The 21,148-nt window shown below is 42.6% G+C and overlaps 1 protein-coding gene across 1 annotated transcript in view; it reads right to left on the reverse strand.

The window, feature by feature from the left end:
* The window catches only part of SOS2 (SOS Ras/Rho guanine nucleotide exchange factor 2), a 41,420-nt gene that overhangs the window by 1,567 nt on the left and 18,705 nt on the right, over positions 1-21,148 (reverse strand). Inside the window, 18 exon segments of the mRNA XM_039552457.1 lie at positions 1-40; positions 42-209; positions 832-941; positions 1,811-1,852; positions 2,141-2,402; positions 3,936-4,052; positions 4,314-4,486; positions 4,574-4,691; positions 5,155-5,317; positions 5,584-5,703; positions 6,333-6,552; positions 7,888-7,991; positions 10,414-10,536; positions 11,538-11,619; positions 12,456-13,111; positions 13,463-13,590; positions 17,417-17,515; positions 18,636-18,746. Of these exon segments, the coding sequence (XP_039408391.1) occupies positions 1-40; positions 42-209; positions 832-941; positions 1,811-1,852; positions 2,141-2,402; positions 3,936-4,052; positions 4,314-4,486; positions 4,574-4,691; positions 5,155-5,317; positions 5,584-5,703; positions 6,333-6,552; positions 7,888-7,991; positions 10,414-10,536; positions 11,538-11,619; positions 12,456-13,111; positions 13,463-13,590; positions 17,417-17,515; positions 18,636-18,746 (2,836 nt within the window).

Genomic DNA, 21,148 nt, shown 5'->3' on the forward strand with positions numbered 1-21,148 from the left:
TCAGGGGGCAGTTGATGAAGTGCTCGGGCGGCCGGAGCGGCCACCGGGGGCGGGGTGTCGGGGAGAGGGTCCCGGGGGGGTGGAGGAGGAGGGCTGTGCAGGGGCTGCTCCAGGGGGTTGGTGTAAGCAGGAGCTCGAGGTTGGATCTTTGGAGGCGGCGGCTGCCGAGGTGGAATTGCTGGAGGATCGTCATCCGGCTTGGAATTTCCCTGTGGAATCGTGGAGAAAAAGGAGGTGTAAGAAATGGAGAGCAGGGAATCCCAGAATGGTTTGGGTTCGAAGGGAACTTAAAGATCATCCCATTCCTCCCCCTGCCATGGGGAGGGACACCTTCCACTAGCCCAGCTTGCTCCGAGCCCTGTCCAACCTGGCCTTGGACACTTCCAGGGATCCAGGGACAGCCCCAGCTTCTCTGGGCACCCTGTGCCAGGGCCTGCCCACCCTCACAGTCAAGAATTCCTTTCCAATATCCCATCTAAACCAACTCTCCTTCAGTTTAAAGCCACTTCCCTTGTCCAGATGTTTGGATAAAGAGCCAATCTTGGACAGATGATGAATTCTCCTGACCTCTGCTAGTGGTGCTGTCAGAAACACGACAGCTGTACTGTTGATGGGAATATGACCATTATGTTCCTGAAATTCCTAGCAGAGTGAATCCAAAACTTTAAAAAGGGCAATTGGAGCTCTGCATCTCAAAGTGTTCTGGACTGACAGAGGCCCCTTTTTGGATCGATGGTTGGACTTGACAATCTTAAAGGTCTTTTCCAAACTAGATGATTCTAGATATTCCCTGATTTATCCTCAAAGCTACTCAATGCAGGACAGCAATACCTTAGCATTGGAAGCATCCTGATCCATCTTTTTTCGTGGAGGAAGTGGAGGAGGGTTCTGAGGCTCATCACTCAGTTTAGGGAAACTCCCCCAGGAGCTGAAGAAAGTCTCTGGAGAGGGAAAAGCAGATTTTTTTATTCCTTGTGCAATATCTGAGGAACACACTCTGGAATATCAAGCCAAACTCGAAGCAACTCAAATAAGATCTTTGTCCTCCACAGCAACATGAACCAGTAACTTCATCAGCATGAAATTCTTTAATTGATTGCTTTAATCAGATCTAGGCCTCACAAAGTGTTCTCCTATGTCCAGCATCAAAGATAGGCATCAGCAGTCAGCAGGCAATGCTGAGGGACAGGAAAATAAATCAAGTGAACTCCAAGTGAGTTTCTACAGAGGGAGAAAAAAATCCTCATATTAAGAAACAACACAACCCCCAAGTTGTATTTGTGATTTCTGTCACGCCTTTGCTTTTCGTCTTAGGAGTGCACTGAGCTCTGTGTCTGCATCAGGCCTGTGCTCTGCAGTAGGAAATTAAATTAATCATATTTTTAAAAAAGCATGTGGAATAAGTAAAAAGAAAAGCTGAAAACACAGGTGAATGCAGGATATCCCTCACTGGTGTGGTACAAAAACTGTCTCTTCTCTCCCAGCAACAGAGCAGTTATTTTCACTAAGTGGAGATTATCAAATGGCTTCATTTGTAGCTTTAGTCAAACAAAGCAATCATCAAGGACATTCAAAATAGAAGGAAAATCAAGTGAGAGCCTGGAGATAAAAACCCAACCCAAACCAAACCAAAACTAAACCAGCAGTTTAAATTTTAGGCTTTACATTCTTTACTGGACATCTGATCTAAAAGGAACCCTTCTGAATGCAGCCCACATTCTCATCCCAGCTTTCAGATTTTAACTCCCATTGAGCTCTCCTGAACCCAGGGAAGGCAGAGTTAAATATTTAACAGAGTTCCAACACTCACTCGACTGAGGCAAGTTCACAGGAGCGAAGATGCTGTTGTTACCTGGGAAATAAAAAAAATCCATTCAACAATTTCCAGACAGAACCACTGCACTGCAGCACATAAATGCTTGAATAACCTTAGAGATCAGAAAACCCCCGAGGTTTATCTACTGCCAACGTGAGAGAAAATTTCCCGTGTAAAACATTCCTGAAGTGCAGAATCTAAGTCATGCTGGGAATTAATTTAATTACTTTGAATTTTGCAATTTATTTTTTTAAAGGCTAGCACACATGCCAATACATTTGGGAAGCCTGAGGGACACCAACAATGATCATTAAATGTATTTACCATAAGAACTGTTGAGATCAATGTCTAAGAACACGCTGAACTCTGAGGACGCCGACACCGGCGGCGTTGACGGGGTGTTGGGGGAGGTTGGTGCCGACACTGTCGTTTCATGCTCTGACTCTGTGATCCTGCTGAAACTTATCTTGCTGGGCTCCTTTTCCAGTGGCAGTGGGTGACTCCTCAAGGTGCCAGAGGTGGAGCCGTGCCTGCCCGTGTTGGGCCTTATCCCAGGGGATTTCAGGGGGTACGTTGTTTTCCTAGGCTGGGGACAGGGAAGCTGTTAGCACTGCTGCCACTGCACCCTGCAGCATTCCCAGGCACTGCTGCCATTCCATACTGCAACATTCCCAAGGCTCTGTGAGGTATTTTTAGAAGTATTTCCCAAGAACACCTCAAAGAGCAGTACAGGGGTACAACTGATGTGAGGTGCGCTGTTATTTACACAGCAGGAGTTTGCCTGCAAGTTATGGATGCAGCTGAATGAATCTTTTTTTCCCCACAAGTATGAAGAAGGAAGAGTCCAGTTTCTGCTGCCAGCCAGGACAGAACACTGGGAAGAGCAAGTCACAACCTTGGGAAAGGGAAATTTACTTCAAGCACCCCACAGAGCTGCAGAAGAGCCTCAGAGCAGCACCACAGAAACAGCAAAACCACAAAGGGTCACCAGGCCCTTACATACATCCAGGACCAAGGAAACACATTGTCCATAACCTCCAGGTTATCCAGGACAAAATTCCTACACCCAGGTCACTGTGTGGACAAACCCAGCCTGGTTAGGCTTGGGTGTAACCCAGCACAGATCAAAGCTGAGCCTTGCAAGGTGTCCCCATCCTGCAGTGGAGTCCAGCACATTACAGCACCCACAACTGGATTTTCCTGAAATTCCCATAAGATTCTCTCTTTGGAAATCATGAGCTGTAAAGAATTCCTGCCCAGCTGACAGGCTGGCAACATGGACTCCTATTTTCAGAAAAGATTTTAATAAAATTATTGCAAGAAGCATTTTTGCAACAGCAATTCCTGGCATTTTCTTGCCACATTTGTAACATCATCTTACTCATTCCTCTAACAAGAGATTGCAAAAATGATTTATAGCTCTCCCAAAAAATTAGACATGTCTCCAGTTCCTCAGGCTATTACAACATATAAAAAACAAGTTCTCTAAATTGTGATTTTCCTGCTTAAAAAAGAACGCTGGGCTCCAGGAGCTGTTTTGTTTTAAACCAAAAAAATTCTACTCCTTTAAATTAAACTGGATTTTCTTCAGCAAGAAGGTTGCACCTGGTAAAGTCTTCAGTTTTTGCAATAATATCAAATATTTGCACAAAAGAAAACCAGAAATTAACTTATACTGCTGCCAAAACCACTTCATGTATAGAAGTCATATTTAAATTAGTATCAATATAAGACTTCTTGATATTGTGAAATGAGAACTGTTATTCCATATTTTATCATATGACTATATGGTAAGAAATACAAATTTAACAGCAATATTTCAGGTTTGGGGGGGAAAAGCGAGTTTTAAAATAAGGCAAAGGTAATATATTTTAGTAGTGACAAACATCAGAAGTATTTTTAAATCAAGTTTAGTTGGAAAATCAGCTCATGATAAGGAATTCTGAAGAAAATATATCTGGTTTATTGAGTTAACCATGTATGATTTTCATAGTGGCCAGTGGATTTTAGCCATTTAATTTAAAATAAATAACTCAGGAGCTAGACTCAATGATCCCTGTTAGGTCCCTTCCAACTCAGGGTATTCTCTGATTCCATGAAATTCCAGGGAAAAACTTACAAATCGAGGTGGTTGCTTGCAGTTCCGAGGTTCAATCTCTAAGGACTTGTTGAACAGATAATCTGTAAACTCTTTTTCTGGTATCTTCCCCATGGGATTGAGATTTTCAAAGAATTTCTGAATGAAGAAAGCACCAGTAATATTTAAAAAATAAGCATACACAGAAAATTTTAATGAAATACTCATAATTCACTGATTTAAAATCTAGTTTTTCACCACTTTTGGCTACTCCTTTGTGTGGTTCTTTGTTGTCTGCCAGCCACTGCTCCCTCCTCTTTTGATAATCACTATTCATGCAAAATTAGGTCCAGTACAAGAAGATTATTTGGCATTTCCCCCCCTCTCCAATCCCCAGAGAGATATTTAATGGCTGCTCACCCGCATTTCTGGCTCAATCCGTAAGCAGTAAGGCTGATTTTGATACTGCTGAATTTCTCCTGTAATTTCAGCCACTTTTCTCCTCTTACTGAAGTTAATTAATTCTTTCCCTTGTCTTTTAAGGAAGTCAGGATTCCCTTCTTCTGTCTTCAAGATATTTGTTAGGTATATTCCTGATTAAAAAAATCAGGTTTTAACCACACATCTGCAGCAAACTCAACTTCAGACTGACATCACACAAAAAATTTGATGTCACTTACCAAAGAAAGGCACACAGGGGGGGTTGATTGACTTCAGCTTAGCCAAATACTTCTTAAAATGATCTTGGCTTAATTCTACTGCTTCATCCAAAACTCTTTTTTTCCTTTCCTGTAGTGCCTGAGTTGTCAAAATTAAAAAAAAAAAATAGGGAAGGAAATCTGACATCTTCTCAACAGCATGGTTAGCAAATACAAGGCAATTCCCTGGCTCTCTGAGCAAAATCTGGGAATTAAAATGCAGGTTTCAAAGAACTTCTTGTGTCAATGGTTTGCTCTGGATTTCAGCACTCTCAGCCCAACAATTCAGTCATGTGCATCCTGAGATTACTGAAAACAGATTATTATTTTAACTTTAAATTTACAAAATTTGGTCTGTAATAAAAACTAAACATTTGATTTTAACTTAAAGGCCTTGTGCTGCCTTTCAGAGACATACAAAACTCAAACCATTTTATTCACATTCTTCATTTTCTGTTTTACTCCACGGAGGCTTTGCTGCCAACGATGGATTTCACTCCAGAACTGTGTGAGACCCAGGTCTGGATTCTGATTTCATTTCCTTTTCCATGCCCCAAACTCACCTCGAATGTGTGATCCAGCCTGTACACTGAGACAGAGTTCACAGCACTGACAATCTCCAGAACACCATTGAAATTATTGAGGTCTTGAAAAACCTGCAGGATTTCTATGATCCTGCTCAGCACAGCCACTCGCTCCTCAAAGTTCTCTGTTTCCACGATGCACCTGATCAAAAGATGGAATTTGAGAAACACTGAGAAATAAAACCTGACATTTTGTGACTTATTAAATCAAATTTTTCCAAGGAAGCCCATCCAGCACGCAGATTTTGGCTCTCTTTCCAGAATCTCAAGTACAAATTTATGTAATCACATCTTACATATGTTCGAGTTGGAAAGTCAAGGGAGGATTTGGCAGAGCCTGTAAAATAAACCAGCAAACCCCAAGTATATCCAGGGTAAAAGTGGTTGATGCCACTGCACTGCACTCACTTTTCAAACCAAAGAGTGAGATTTGTAGTGTGACGAATCATTTTCAAGAGATTTGGGGAGTTAATTTCCTTATCTTCCTTGGTCCACACACTGCCAACGAGTTCAGAAGGCTGCACAGCCCTGGAAATGACAAAACAGGAGGCAAAATGCTCAGTACAAATAAAAATTGTCATTTCTGTGTTTGCATTAAAAGATTATTTCTTCCCTTAATCACAACCTGGTATTTCACAAATCTAATCCCACCCAATCGAATACAAAACAACTTAAAAGAACTTTTTGACGAGTGCTCGAGTACAGAGGGAAATACATTTTTATCTTAATTGAAATTGGGTGGTTTTGAAGAAGCATTTTCAGATAAGAAAATGACAAAGGAGTAAGTTTAATTTTCTGAAAGGGCAAGAAAACAACTTAAAAAGAGTTACAAATTGAAAATAGGGAGGTGAAGCACTTGCAGCAACTGCTTGGTTTTAATACAAAACCTCCCATCACTGAAGCAGGAGAGGAGTTTTATAATTTGAATTTTGTATGACTCCTAAATTATCCTCCCTGCATTTATGTTGTCACAAGTCTGATGTGGAGATAAAACCTCTTTATTCCACTCCTTTGCATATTTTAACATCGAGCAGACAGCAAGGAAACTTCTTCCTGTAAACTCTGGAAGTCACGGGGTATTTTTGACCGATGGTGTGAACGAAGAGCATTTTCTTGGTGAAATAATGGAAAGGAGGGGAGTGAGAGCTCAGCCCTGCCTGTACAGGTCGGACTCGAGCAGGGTGAGCTGCCGGGCGATCTCGATGGGGTGCAGGGTCATCAGGTCCAGGGCCTCGCTGTGCCCCACGCGCCACAGGTGCCACTCCAGCGGCGGCGGGGGGCTCTCGAAGGTGATGTTGTGGCTGACCCCGTCTGCCTGGGCTTTCTTCCTCTTGATGATTTTAGCAATGGACTCCACCCACTTCTTCATGGACTTTCCTGTGGAAGAGAAATCATTATAAAAAAAACAAACAAACAAACCCACACAAGTTTTTTAATATGTTGAGTTTTAAACTGATGGAGGGGAGGGTTAAACTACAAGTCCAAGAGTGGGGAAAAGTGCATTCATCTTGTTACAAGTGTTGGTTTTTAAGAAATCCATGTTCTTTCATAAATGTCAGTGTTAGAGAGCAATCTCTGGGGAGGGAGTATTTGGAGTTTATAAATAAATGTACATTTGGGAACTGGAGCTAAGGCTGCAGGGACTTTGGACATGGGATGGAGGGACAGGACAAGGGGAAATGGATTGAAACTGTCAGAGGACAGGGTTGGAAGGGATGTTGGGAAGGAACTCCTGGCTGGGAGGGTGGGGAGGCCCTGGAATAGAATTCCCAGAGAAGCTGGGGCTGCCCCTGGATCCCTGGAAGTGTCCCAGGCCAGGCTGGACAGGGCTTGGAGCAGCCTGGGACAGTGGAAGGTGTCCCTGCCCATGGCAGGGGGTGGAAGGAGATGAGCTTTAAGCTCCTTTCCACCCAAACCATTCTCTAATTCTATATTTTTAAATGACTTTTGGTAATTAAGTGAAACCAACTCCCAAAAATTTGAATATACACTCAGAATTCTGCATTCCTGCATGTAAATTAATCAGGTTTGTATTTCTCTATTTTCTTCTTATGGGTTTTTGCACCTGTATCAGCTGACAAATAAACACATGTGAAACCAGTTCTATTTAACCACATCCTCTGACAGTTTTGGTGTGGAAAAAAGTGACTCTGTATCCAGGGTCTTTTAATTGTCTCAGAATTATGTTGCCCAATGTAAGGCCTGGCACTCTGAAAAGGAAAACCTGGAATTACCTGGATAAGGATTAAAACTGACTGCTGCCCTCCACAGAGGCTGCCAAAAAAATCTAGTTCATAAAGAAGAGATACCAAATGGGCCCAATATCCTCTTCTAAAAGGATAATGATTTTCAGCTGGAACTTCAGAATGGAAAAATCAAGATGGAAACAACTCAGTAAGCAAAAGGGAAGGAATTCTCTCTGAAGAAGGGGAGGGTGACAGCCTGAATTACACAGTCAGACAAGGATGACCATGCTGTCCAGAAGGAAATATATTTAAAGTATTATCCTAATGCTTGAAGTCATTTTTAGCAGCTGTTTAGGCTCCAGGCCAAATCTTCCTCATGTAAAGAGGAGCCTCATAAACAGCTCAATTAAAGGCATTAAAGTTACTCATGTGTGTAAAGACATTCTCAGGCCTAAAACTATCAGCATCACACTGCTGGGAAGCTGTACCAAAATGCGGGAAGGGAACAGGACCCCCCTTACTGCACCTCTGACACTGGAAATGAAGGTCTCCAGCCTCTCCAGCAGCTCCAGATCTCTCTCAAAATCATAAAAATGGTGCTCGACCCAGTGCCGGAAAACGTTCAGTATTCTGAGGAAAGAGGAAAAAAAATTTCGTTTCTTTTTAAGGACTTTCATGCCTTATCCCATAGAAATGAAGCACAATCCTACAAACTCAATTACAGAAACGTGTAGTTGGTGACTCTCAAAATACCCACGGGCAAAGGAGAAGAGCAAAGACTGAGCTTGGCAGGTGTTTAAAACCTAATTTGTAAGTTTTAGAGAATAGTTTTAGCATAGCTATAGCTTGGTGCTTTTTAAAAATCTAATATGAAAAATTCCAGTGTTGAGATGGTTTCAGAAGAGGAAGAAACTTAGCAGAATCAGATAAAATTGGTATTTCTAATGTCATTTCCTGGGGTTTTTTGGTGTGTTTTTTTTTTAATGAAAAAGCTAATTAGGACCTCCTATTTGTTAAGAAGTAAAATTGTCATTGTTTCTTTCCCACACACAAATGTCAGCTTCGAAGTTTTTTGTTACTTATACAATTTTTTAATGACCAAAAAGGCCTTACTAGATCCAGCACTAGATCCATCCTTTAAGGACAACATTAAACTTCCTCTTGATTTTTCTCTACTATTTCTTAGAGAAATCACCAATAAACCAACCTCTAAAAGTGAACTCCAACTGCTTTTCAGTCTTCTGCACTCAGGATAAATCAGAATAAAAACCTGGTTTGCCTCTTCTTCAAGTAAACAAGCTGAGCTCACACCTTCAACACTTTTGATTTATCCAGGTGCAATTTATCACCTGAGCAAAAATCAGCCCTACATCAATGAGGACAAATGAAGGACATCCACATGGAAAAAGTTCCTTAACTCTCCTCTTCCCAGTGTGCAAGGTAAAGAATAAGGTTTATCCCATGGAAGAATTCCTGCCCAAATGGATCATTCAGGCTGGAAATCAATGCCACCTTCCAAGAGGCAAAGTTTTGACCCACGTTTCCTGTAACAGGAGCTTATCTAATCCATCTCTGCCCTTGAGATCCCATGGTGAGAACACTGGGAAAGCCAGAGAGTGCCTGGATCTGCTGACTGCACTTGCAGCTGAGCACCTCCTTGTTCCCATGACCTCACATGCATTTATTTGTGTCCCAGCCCTTTCCACACCTGGGCTCTGCACACACATCCACGGTGTCTTCTACGAGATTTGGAGTGGAGGGAAGCAGGGAAGGAAGGGATAAACACCTTCAACTCTCCACCTTCTTCCCAAATCCCAGAGTCTCTGAAGCAGAGGTCAATGCTTTTAACAACACTGGAATGTACAAAGTGCTCAGTGTATCCACCCAGCAGCTCAAACTCACTTATTTTCAGCTGTAAGACAGTTTCAAGCTACTGTTTCAACACACAGTATGGATCAGAAACAGCTCCCAGAAAACAGCAAAACCAGGGAAAGCACGAGCTGAGAGGCAGCTCTCCCAGGAACTGATAACTGTGGAGGCTGCTGGTCCTGCTGAACCCAAGGGAGCTGATAAACTGGGAACACCAAAGGCCTGGTAAGCTGTCCAAGGCCAGCAGCACACAGGATATCAAGGTTACACTGAGATTGTGTAACTTGGATCACATTCAAGAAGGTGCTGGCTGCTCTGTGTCGAGGAAAACTACAGGGCTGCACACATATTTATCTTTTTAATCTTTTATATATATATGCACACGGGTGTCTGAGAAAAATGGGACCCCTAAGTGACTTTCTGAACACCTTGGACCCTTCACTTTGAGTCAACTGCTGTTGCTCCAACAGGAATGTGTGGTAGCAGAGTTCTGGTTATATAATTAATAGTATTAATTGCTATTAATATAACTAATATTATTAATAGTAATATTAATGTGCTATTAATAGGAACATCTTGATACTACTCATCAGTGTAAGGAATAAAAGTTGCTCGAGCAAACACTGGTTGTGATCTGTGTCTCCTCCTGACTCGATCCCCAATCAGGGCAACAATTACCCTCATTCATGCTAGAAATGCTTAATTGTTCCCCAAATTAGCTCGGTCAGCAAGAACCTTGAAGATTCACTGCAGCCCACTGCAATGTGCAGCACAGACAAGAGTCTCCCTGTCTGTGAGCAAACACATCCACGGGGCTGGGAAAGGGAGTGAAACACCAGCAGGGCTGGAAAACTGGGAACAGAGGAACTATCTTCACAGGGCTGGGAACAAGGAATGCATTGAGAGCGTGGCCAGCCCCGCTCTGAGCTCCACATCTCTCACCCACAGGCGCTGTGCAGAGCAGCCACGCCGTGTCTGTGGGTGGGGATCCCAGCTGGGCCAGCTCCAGCAGTCGCTGGGACTAATCAGGACACGATTTGGGATATTAGGCTGCTGGCAGACGTGGCTAAGTCCCTACTCGACAGCACAGCAGTCTCCACCAGAGATTAGTGTCTCCAGGAGCTGTGTGCAATCAGGGCACTCCAGCCTGCCTCTGCCAGAGCAGGGCAGAGGGCAAACAGACCTGAGCTGCACGGGCTGGACGTATTCCTTGCGGAAGCGCTTCAGGTCGGCGCTGATGGGCTGCTCCCCCTTCTCGATGGCCAGCCTGTCTGCCTCCGTGGGCTCGGGCTCTGGGATCTCAAACCTGGGGGGAAAGCACCACAGAGCTGATGGCAATGAAGACAAAACACAGCCCCTCTGTGCAGCACGTGGAGAGAAGCTGCAGTTTATATGAATTTATTTATATAAATTCAGTGTGGGGAGAATCAGGCGCTCCTCTGCCATCCAGTTTGCCTGGAATTCCTTCCTCCCCAGCTCCACACCCTGCTAATTCGCTGGTTCTCTGCTCATCACAAGATGTCTAGACTGGGATAGAAGGTTTTTAAGGACCTGCTGGCTTGATTAAGGGAAGATTAGACGAGAGGTTAAGAGCAGCTTTAACACACTGCATTAAAATGCTGTTTACCTTAAGTCTGTGCCTTCAAACAAACTGCCTGGAACATTTCTGTCCTTATTTCCATCAAGATTGGGTGCACTCAACTCTCTCACGAGCCAGTTTAGCAGTTCACAACATCACCACCCACAGCCCAGGCACACCAGGTGCTGCAGCTCATACATCATTCAGGTAAGTCATTTAAACTTGGAAAAGGAAGCTTGCACTGAAAACCTGGATCATTGTTTTAAAGTTACTGGTTTACAAACTTCACTAAAACACATGAAACTCGACACTGGGATCCTGAGCAGGAAAGGAGCAGTTGGAATCTCCGATCTTTTGTGGGTCCCTTCCAACTTGGGATGTTCTAGTATTCTGAATGCACAAAACTCACCAGGAACTGGAGTAACAGGACAAGGGAAATGGCTTCATACTGAGAGAGAGGAGGGTTAGATGGGATATTGGGAAGGAACTCTTGACTGTGAGGGTGGGGAGGCCCAGAGAAGCTGTGGCTGCCCTTGGATCCCTGGAAGCATCCAAGGCCAGGCTGGATGGGGCTTGGAGCAACCTGGGATAGCGGAAGGTGTCCCTGCCCATGGCAGAAGGTGGGACTGGATGGGCTTTAAGTTCCTTTCCATCCTAAACCATTCTGGGATTCTGTTCTATGATTCCAAAACTTTTCCATGCCTTCAGAAAGGAGGATCACTCCTCACCTTTCTATCAGCAAACTCAGCAGCTCCTGGGGCTTGCAGAAGGAGCGGTAGGTGGTCAGGAAAGTCCGAACGAAATTAGGATCTGTGAGGACAGAATAAGAAAATGATGGCAGTGGGTTTTTATCTAGTTGCAAAATATCAGAAATAAAATACAAAGAAAAAGTTTAACGTGCAGAAAAGATACTGAGGTTGTAAGTCAAGCACTGTATTTGAAAAACACCACAAATTCCACTGCTTGGGGAAGTTTCACTCAGTTCTTCGGTGCATTTGCCTGAAAAATACTGAACTACACATCCAATATTCTCGTAAAAACTCTGTCTCAGCCTTCCCTGAGGAATGACTCTCCCTGATCATGCAGCTGTACTACTGGAGAAGTTGAACAAAAACTAACACCTGTCCCACCAGCACCAGCTTCCCCTTGCACCCCAAAACTGACACCCAACATTTTCCTCAACATCAGCACTTCACAGAACTCCTTCAAGGTTTCCCTTTGTGCCTTTCAGCTACTGTTTCACAGGAAAGGCTGAGAAATGCTGATTGTGATTTGCATCTATTTCAACGCAGATACTTCACAGGGTGGCAGGCTGAATGTAATAAATATAAAAAATACAGAAAATATAAAAAATATCACCTTCAACTTTTTTCTTCCTTCACAGACACTCAGCCTGTAACAGCTCCACTGCTTTAGCCACGATGAAACATGGAAACATATTTTTGTGTTTTTTTAAAGGATGAAGGGTTTGCATACCCAAAATTTCCTTAGAGCTTTCCAAGCAAAGCCAGGTGATTTAATAACATATTTTACTCCCTGCAAATCTTACTTTACATTTAATTACAAGCAGAAAAAAGCCCAGCAAACTGAAGAGAAAAGGATTAACTTCATCACCCATGTAAGAATAAAAATACAGCTCAGGATACCTGCATACATATGGTAGGTCAACCTCTCGATGAGCTTCACCACCGTCCCCCCTTTGATGATGGGAATGCCATTCCTGCTCTGCAAGTTGTCCTCAAAAACAATGTTGTCCTCGGAGTCCTCCACCACGAAGCGATAAACACTGGGGCTGGGCAGCCTCAGGGGCTGCTCGTTCTCCTCCTGCAGCAGCACCGAGTCCAGCATCCTGTCCAGGGTGCTGCGGTACTGCAGGGAGATCAGCGCCGCCATCCAGTTGCTCTTCTCCTCGGCGGACTTGGCGGCGAACAGGACGCTGTTGTCGTCCTTGGACACCAGCTCGAAGGCGTGTTTGTACTCTGCCGTGTCCTCCTTGTCCACCACCTGCATTTTCCTCATGACAATCTTCTCCTTGAGCCTGTACTCGGCGCTGCTGTAGCCGGGCAGCCGCGACTGCCCGTGGTTGGTTTTGCAGCTGATCATCAAACCGTCGAAGAGGAAGATGTGGCGCTCGTGTTTGGCCCCGATTTTTGTCAGTCCTCCTTCCATGATGAACTCATTGCAGCACTGGCCAATGTCTTTGCCTTCCCAGCCATCGATATTTTTCTGGATTTCGTTCATTTTCTTGATGGCCAAGTGTTTGCTTCTGATCTGTCGGTGATAGAAGCGACACACCGGCTCCCTTGAAGGAAGAACAGAAAAAGTCACCACAGGCACATTCCATATCTGCCATCCCAAAAGACTCAAACAATCAACTAAACTAATTGCTTAAATCATGATTTTTTTGCCCTCAAAATGCCCTAACCAAGTTCCAAATAAGCCCCACGCACTGCTTTGGCTGGGAAGGAGTCAAATATTCACATTATTCTTACAAGTGGGACGTGAAGGTTTTGGGCTGCTGCTCCATCTACAAAGAAAACTGGCAACAAGACATGCCTTGAAAAGGAAATATACAGATTTTCTAACAGGAAAAGGTGATTTATCTCCCTGTCTGCCAGCTGTGGGCAGGCAGGGAGGTTCTGTGTGTGCTTACCCAGGCCGGCGCCGCGGGGAGTGCTTGCTGTAAATGCGCTCCATGCTGCACTGCAGGTTCAGGAGGGCAGTGATGGCCTGTTTCAGGCACTCCCTGTCCTCTTCATCCTCACTGCATTCCTGCAATTGCTGGGACAGAACAAACCATTATTTTCTTTCAGATTTGCCTCATTTACAGCAAGGGAAGAAGACTGAAAAACCTTCTCACGCGGTGCTACCTGTGGCGCTCGGTGAAATTGGTCATTTCAAGTCAGTGACTTTTTACAGAGCCCCACTCGAAAGCAGATGTGCATGAAACTAAAATACTTGTCAGAAGTTCAGGAAAAATCAGTGGATATTCATCAAGTTCAGAAAGATCACCCTTTACCCTTTCAGGCTAATTGCCAGGTATTATTTTGCCTGCTATCTCATCAACAACATCCTGTTTCAAACTGGTTTGATTGAAGAGTTTGAAGGTTTGCAATAGCCAAGGATTCAGTGCTGGTTTATGTAACTCTGTGTATCTTCCTTCCATGAGTCCATCTCAACAATCCAAATTTAAGACAGAAGGAGCAAGACTCTCTTTGATTCTCATCATCCTGAATTCTGCCACCTTCAGCAAACTCAAGAAGAAATATCAATTTTGCACAGAGCAAAGAAACAGTAAAAGGAAGTCTGAAATTCAAGATTTGCTACTATAGCAAAATGTAAAGACAGTGAGAACAGATATATTTCCTTTTTATAAAGGCTAGATCCACCTCCACTGCTCAGCAGAAACTTCCTGAATTAAGAAATTCCACAGATTTTCATATAATCTCCATCTATTTAGTAGCAACATGCTTTGGGCAAAGCCAAAAAGTTCCTCTTTTTGGTTCTTTAAGGTGGTACCTAAAAAACTATTGAAAAAATAAAAGAGATTTTTCTTTTTAACCCTTTTCACATCATTCCAGGGGCTGGAATGAGATGGGTTTTAAGGTCCCTTCCAACCCAAACCAGTCTGGGATTCTGTGAATTTTTTAAAGGAAAATTCAAGCTAATAAATTGCTGGCTAAAATCATGACAACTTGCCATGCAGTTTTGAATAAACTCTGTTTTACCTCCAGACTTAAAGAGAAATCTTACTTACACTCACTGGCATGGCAGAATCCTTCTTTTCCTTTCCCCACTACGTTCCCTCAGCAAGGATCCCTCAGCTTCCTCTAAAAGTAATTGAGAGAAGAGGATTTGACCAGATTGGTCCACTCCCATGTTGTTTGAATTACTGAAATTTTTAGTTTTCCATGCCCAAACAATTTCTGGGAATTTCATGAGCTGAGGAACAGTACAGGGAAGGAAAAATCAGATGTCTGCCTCTGGAAATTCTGCTTTTCCTTGCTACCAGCCATGGAAACGCAAAGAACATGAAAATGGTGTGAAATGCAGAATCCTAAAGGTGGGAGAAGCAACTGAGTGATAATTTCAGATGTTGCTGGAGGAGAACACAGCGAGTCATGTGCAGGAATTAGGGATAATCCTGCGCCTCTGAGGAGGAAGGATTCACTGCCTCTTCCATACAGGACCTTGATCCCTTTGCTCAGGCAAAGAGGAGGCTCTGATGCAGATCCTGAAGGTTTTTCCACCAAAGAGGAGAAGTTCTACAGCTTGAAAAAATTGTCAGGCTTCTCAAACTTCAATTTTATTAATTTTTGTTTTGCTGTTTTTGAAAAAAAAAAGCTAAAATCAAGGCCTGTGCGCCTGTAAATCATTATTTTATTCACCTCCCAGTTCACAAGGGGTTTTTGGTAACTTTCTCAAGGAGTAAAAGTCTCAATCTGAGCTTCTCTCCCTACTGAAACTGTGAAAATATGAGTGGTTTGTTGCTTTTTTGCTTTCATTTTGGTCTTCTTCAACCATCATTCCTAGAGGCAAATGCAATGGTAACAGAGAAGCAATACCACCAGTTTTTAATGTTATATATTAATATTGTTGAAGAAATACTTTATCTATCCCTAAAACCACTCTGCTTTCTAAAAATCCCTGCTGTAAATTCAGGATGTTTCCAAAGTACAACATAAAATTCAAATTTGAAACCTGTAACTAATGGGAACACAACAAAACACTCTGGACTGACCATTACCTACAGAGCGATAGTTCAGTTTTCTGTTCTGTGCTCACAAGGTGGTGAGACAGCCAAGCATCAGATACTCCTCAGAAATCTCACACATTGTGGAGAAAGGTTGAATTTAAATGTTTTCAGTGCTAAAATAATCATCTTTCATGCAGCATCCTGCTGTATTAGCCTTTAAAATAAATAAAAACACGACAAAGTGATTTTGCCAGGCTATATTCATCAAAGATAGGAGGAAAACTGTGCTCAATAGGGCACCTGTGGTAATGTTTCCCTAAAAAGGGGAAAACCACAAATTTTTTTACACTTGTAAAACCAGTTAAAGGTTCAGATTCCCCCAGGGCTGTGGCAGCATGTGATTTCATCCTTCAATTTCATCCTGATGCACTTTCCCAGCTCTAAGACACAACGGGTTGTTAATTAGCCTGACCTTCAGCACGAGGCAGGTCACTGACCCAATTCTGGCTTTTCAACCTGAAAGATTTTCAGAAGTTCCAGAGAATTATCCCATGCAGGTGATGATTATGGAAAGAGAACTCCCATTATTTTGAAAGAGACCCCTTCTGATGAAGAATTTTTCCCTGATATCCAATTTAAACCTCCCGGGCAGAGCTTGAGGCTGTTTCCTCTTGTGCTGTCCCCTTGTTCCCTGGGAGCAGAGCCCGACTCTCCTGTCCCCACCCTCCTGTCAGGAAGTTGTAGAAAATTAAGGTTGTTTGGGGTTTTTTTTAAGCTTTTCTGAACTGTTTTCTAAACTGACTATCACTAGAAATGCTTAATAGTTGAAGATTTATTGAAATCATACACAGTTAGATGTATTGGAAGCTGTCCCTGCCCACGGCAGGGGTAGGAACCACATGATTTTTAAGGTCCCTTCCAACCCAAACCATTCTGGGATTTAAACCTTTCTGGCAATCCATACACTGGAGGTGGGTCAAAATATATCACCCCTTATTTTTACTTCTTTAAATCAGGAAAACATCGTGCAAAAAATCACAGCAGACATGATGAAAACAAGAGTGGAATTAAGAAGAAAAAAGGAACTTGTGCTAAATATTAATTGCAGACCTGGTATTAACAGAATTCCTAGAAATATTTAGGTTGGATCATAGATAAATTCTACGATGCAAAGTTTCCTTTTCCTCCTTTAGACAAGTAAATCCTTCCTTTTCCTCCTTTATACAAGTAAATCCTTTAAACCACAAAGGAAATCCCTGTAACTCACCTGTACAGCATCAGATTTTACACTGAGAACCTAAAAGACTAATTCCTGTTGCTATTTCCAAATGTCAGCTATAGCCACAGGGTGTTTTACCTATTTAAGTTCATCCCTGTTAGTTAATAATTCATTTACCCTTAAAGTATTACAAAATTTCCCCACATAATGGGGCAAACAGAACCTTTTTTATATTATCCTCAGCTAATTCCCATTTAGGACTCAGGACAAATGGTTGAATATTAAGAATGGATTATTCTGAAATAATAAATTGAGCTGGAGTGTGACCTGAGACTGAGAATTCTGACCTGAATCCTGCTTAGCTTTTTCTGAATGGACAAAAAATTCAGAACTCATGGAAAGAAGGAATTGGATTTGTGTATTAAATTTTTAACTACATTAGAACTCAAGTTCAATAAAGATTTGTTTAATAAAATGTAGTTCAAGTGTTCATATGAGAGCAACAGATGCTTTTTAAGATTTTTTTTAATGTGTTTTTACTTTTCAGAAATTGAGTGAACCATGTCAAATAATGTTTCCATATCTTTTATTTTTCAGAGGAAGTGAGTAAATCGTGATCACCTATTTAAGAGCTCAGATTCTCTATATTAATAATTATTTTCAGTGAGAAATGAGAGTGTGGCTCCACTTACCTGCAGCAACTCAAAGTAGTGCAAGCAGTGATAGACCGGGATCAGCATGAGGCGGGGCAGGACGTACTGTACAGCTTCCTTAAATCCTTCAGCTGTGGACTGGAAAGGAAAAAAACCAGGATTATTTACACTGAAATACTCAGAATGTTCACTGGGCTTCCATAAAGTCCAATATCCCACAGAAATATGGAGGCCTCATTAGGTACTGAAGAAATCAGTATCAGTATCACCCTCAGAAACTGAGAATCACAGGTTTATCACTTAAAAAATGAGATTTTTTTTCCCCATTCCCAGTAGTTAATGAAGGCAATAATTCAGCTTGTACGATGAGGAGAGATTTTCCAAACAGTGGTGAAATTCCTGCCATCTTCCATAGCATAACTGCTGAGGAGAAACTGAATTACCTCAGGGTCAGAAAGGAGGCCAGATTCACTGACACGTGACTTGAGTATCAATTTAATCTGCAATAAAAGAATTTAATTCCATCTTTGAGCTTTAAATTTAGGAGGGAAGGAGGCAAAGAGCCTTCCTTATTCACTCGCCAAGGAGTATTTAAGAGTGAGATGATCCAGCTCACCAAGGGCTCAGAGTTGGAGAGGAAGGGCTCAGAGGAATCTCATCCTGCAGAGATGCCCCAGTGAACCCCAGCACCACTAAACTGGGCTGAACTGGGAGCACCAGTGACCCACCACTTGCTCAGCAGCTTCTCTAAGAGCATTTCTGAACAGCAGCTCAGCCTGAGCAGCATCTTTAATAAATCTGCCACACTGGCAGAAGGAAGTAATAAACCAAACAAAGAATCACAGATTATCCTGCTGGGCAGCAATGACTAAGAAATTATTGAAGAATTATTCCAGAAAAACCACCAGTCACAGCCTCAGTGCTGAAGGAGGCCTTGGATATGCAAGGAAGAAAATGAAAATATGGTGTTTATGTGTCTGTGGTTGGCTTTACAAGGCAAAATAGAAGTGGCAGTGTGAGAATTCACCCTCTGTTCTCTAACAAGATGTGAGGAGAAAAAAACCTGCAAAACACTCATGGATGGATCAGAGCTGTGCCCTGTTTTTACAGCAAGAGGCAAAGTCAAAATATCTCACACTGAAGAAAGGGCAGGGCCTTGAGAATCTCTTCCTAAGTTGGAAGGAAAGAATTACTGACAGAATTCAAACCTTTGAAATAGGAGAACTAAAGCCATTGAGTATTTCTCATTTGCACTCACCTGGAAGTGGAGAGCCACAGCAGGTTTTGCCATCAAGTTATTAAAATGTTCATGAAATTGTGGAGAGAGAATATCCTGGGACAAGGTTTCATATGGATCAAAGGCTTGCTCCTAAATAAAAACACAGAATTACACACAGAAGTGAAGGACCCAAGATATTTCTGTCCCAGCTGGTACAATAATTTCCTTTAATAAGCTGATGGAACTTTTCAAGAAAATATTGATTTTGCAAAGCAAATGTTGAGTAAACCACAACCTTTTTTCACTTCCAGCTTTTAAATGCCCAATGTTTCCTTGGCATTCCTCAACCTCCCCATCTTTATGGCCAACACAAACTTTGTTGTACTGAAGCAGTGGGAACCAAGAGAAGTTTCTGCTTTTCACCCCATTTCACATGGAATGGCAATTTACCATAAAGATGGACAATGTGGAAACTTGGGACACTTTTCCATGGAAAATCTCTCATCTGGGACAAAGCAACCAGTCTCAGGGGAAAGTCTTCAAGTGATATCAAGGGTTTCAGGTGCAAAAATTATGACTCTGGTTGGAGTATCCAGCTGTGATTCCACAGGATCAGCTACAGCAGGATGGGATGCAAAGCTGGCTGCACAGGAATCCCTGCAGGAATCATTTCTGACTGCTCAGGAATCATTTCTGCCTGCACAGGAATCCCTGCAGGAATCATTTCTGACTGCTCAGGAATCATTTCTGCCTGCACAGGAATCCCTGCAGGAATCCTTTCTGACTGCTCAGGAATCATTTCTGGCTGCTCCCAGCTGAGCTGTGCCAGGACCTGTCAGGCTGATCCCAGTCCCCGCAGCCTCCCTGGGCTGATTCACTCCTGAGTCACTGCATTATCACATCCCTCTTTTCACCTCAGTGCTTGTCAGGCTGCTGGATTTGGGAATACCAACCACCAGAAAAGGCTTGTTTGAATGTTGGTGAAGTCTCAAGTCACAGTGGAATCCACAGTGCAAATCCATTGGAGGAGCCAGGCCAATATTTCCTGACTCTCTGCTGTCTTCTGGAATTTTTACTGCATTTTACAAATGGTTTCAGTTTCTTCCACTTAGACTTCAATCAGTATTTTCATGTTTTGGGTTTGTTTTATGAACATGAAGATTGAAATGAACTGCATTATGAATCATCCCCAAGAGATTAATCATTAAAAAAAGAGTTTTATGCTTGCAATGCTGCAAAAGTGACTGAAATATGGAATTCTGGAATACTGAAATCAATGGCCTTTGGCTGAAGGAGGGGAGGGTTAGACAGGATACTGGGAATTGGGAATTCTTGGCTATGAGGGTGGGGAGGCCCTGGAAGAGAATTCCCAGAGAAGCTGTGGCTGCCCCTGGATCCCTGGAAGTGCCCAAGGCCAGGCTGGACAGGGTTGGAGCAAGCTGGGACAGTGGAAGGTGTCCCTGCCATGGCAGGGAGTGGGATGAGATGGGCTGTAAGGTCTCTTCCAACCCAAACCATGCTGGGATTCTATGGAGACGTCACCCTGATGCCCATATAAATTATCTCAGTGCAGGATAAGGGCCTGGACTGCTGTTTGCCCATTTCACCCCCTCAGTGTGTGCACTGCTTCCCACCTTTATTCCTTTGTGGATACTTAAAACTCCTCTTATGGAAACACAAACACCAGAAAACAAATTTACAATCTACTGACAATACCCTTGTTTTATCAGCTGCCTTGTGAAGATCCCTTCAAAGCAGGGAGAAACCCTCTGCCCTGTTCTGAGCTCTCCAGCCACCACCCATCTCCCACTTAGATGTGTCAGGCATCAATTTTCTGAATTTCCTCCACACCAGGAAAAAATGTTTTATTTTCCCCACACATGAAATGAATGTTTTCTTTTCCCCACACTTCCTTATCTCAAAACCACGACAATATTTATGTTTTTAAACCTTTCAGGGACCTGATGCTGAAAAAAACCAGACAAAGCAGGAAGATTCCAGCTTGCAGGGGTTGTTTGGTTTTAATTATCCTTCCCAAGAAGCTGAAGGACCTTCATAATGGAAACACTCAGTGAACAACCCTGGCAGTGAGATAAGCAGAGCAAATAAACACTTCACTTTCATATCTCTCTTTAATGATTCCTTTTGCAAACACTGACAGAAAGATGATCTCACCATGGGAGATGATCAAATCAACAGCTCAGTTATTAAGCAGGTCTTGCTCCATATTAACTGAATAAATAAATTCAAACATATTACCTTCATAAAGAGCTTGGAAAAATAATCTGTACTGCATTTCCTCTTCAGGTTTTTTCAGTGAATGAAAATTCAGATGAGATTTTCACTCATTGAAAAGGATTTGTTTCCATTAAAGCACAGGATGACTAAGAGCAGCTTTTGCAATAAAATCAGATTTTTTTCCCAGGATAATGCTGCAGTATTTCAAATTTAAGGGGTTTTATTTTCAGTTTCAATATTATAACTACTTTAATCCATTGATCAAACACTTCTCCTTATCATTATGAAGTAATTATGCTTCAATAACTGCTAAG

This window comes from Corvus cornix, chromosome 5 (assembly GCF_000738735.6).
Source record: "Corvus cornix cornix isolate S_Up_H32 chromosome 5, ASM73873v5, whole genome shotgun sequence".
In the NCBI taxonomy this organism is placed as follows: Eukaryota; Metazoa; Chordata; class Aves; order Passeriformes; family Corvidae; genus Corvus; species Corvus cornix.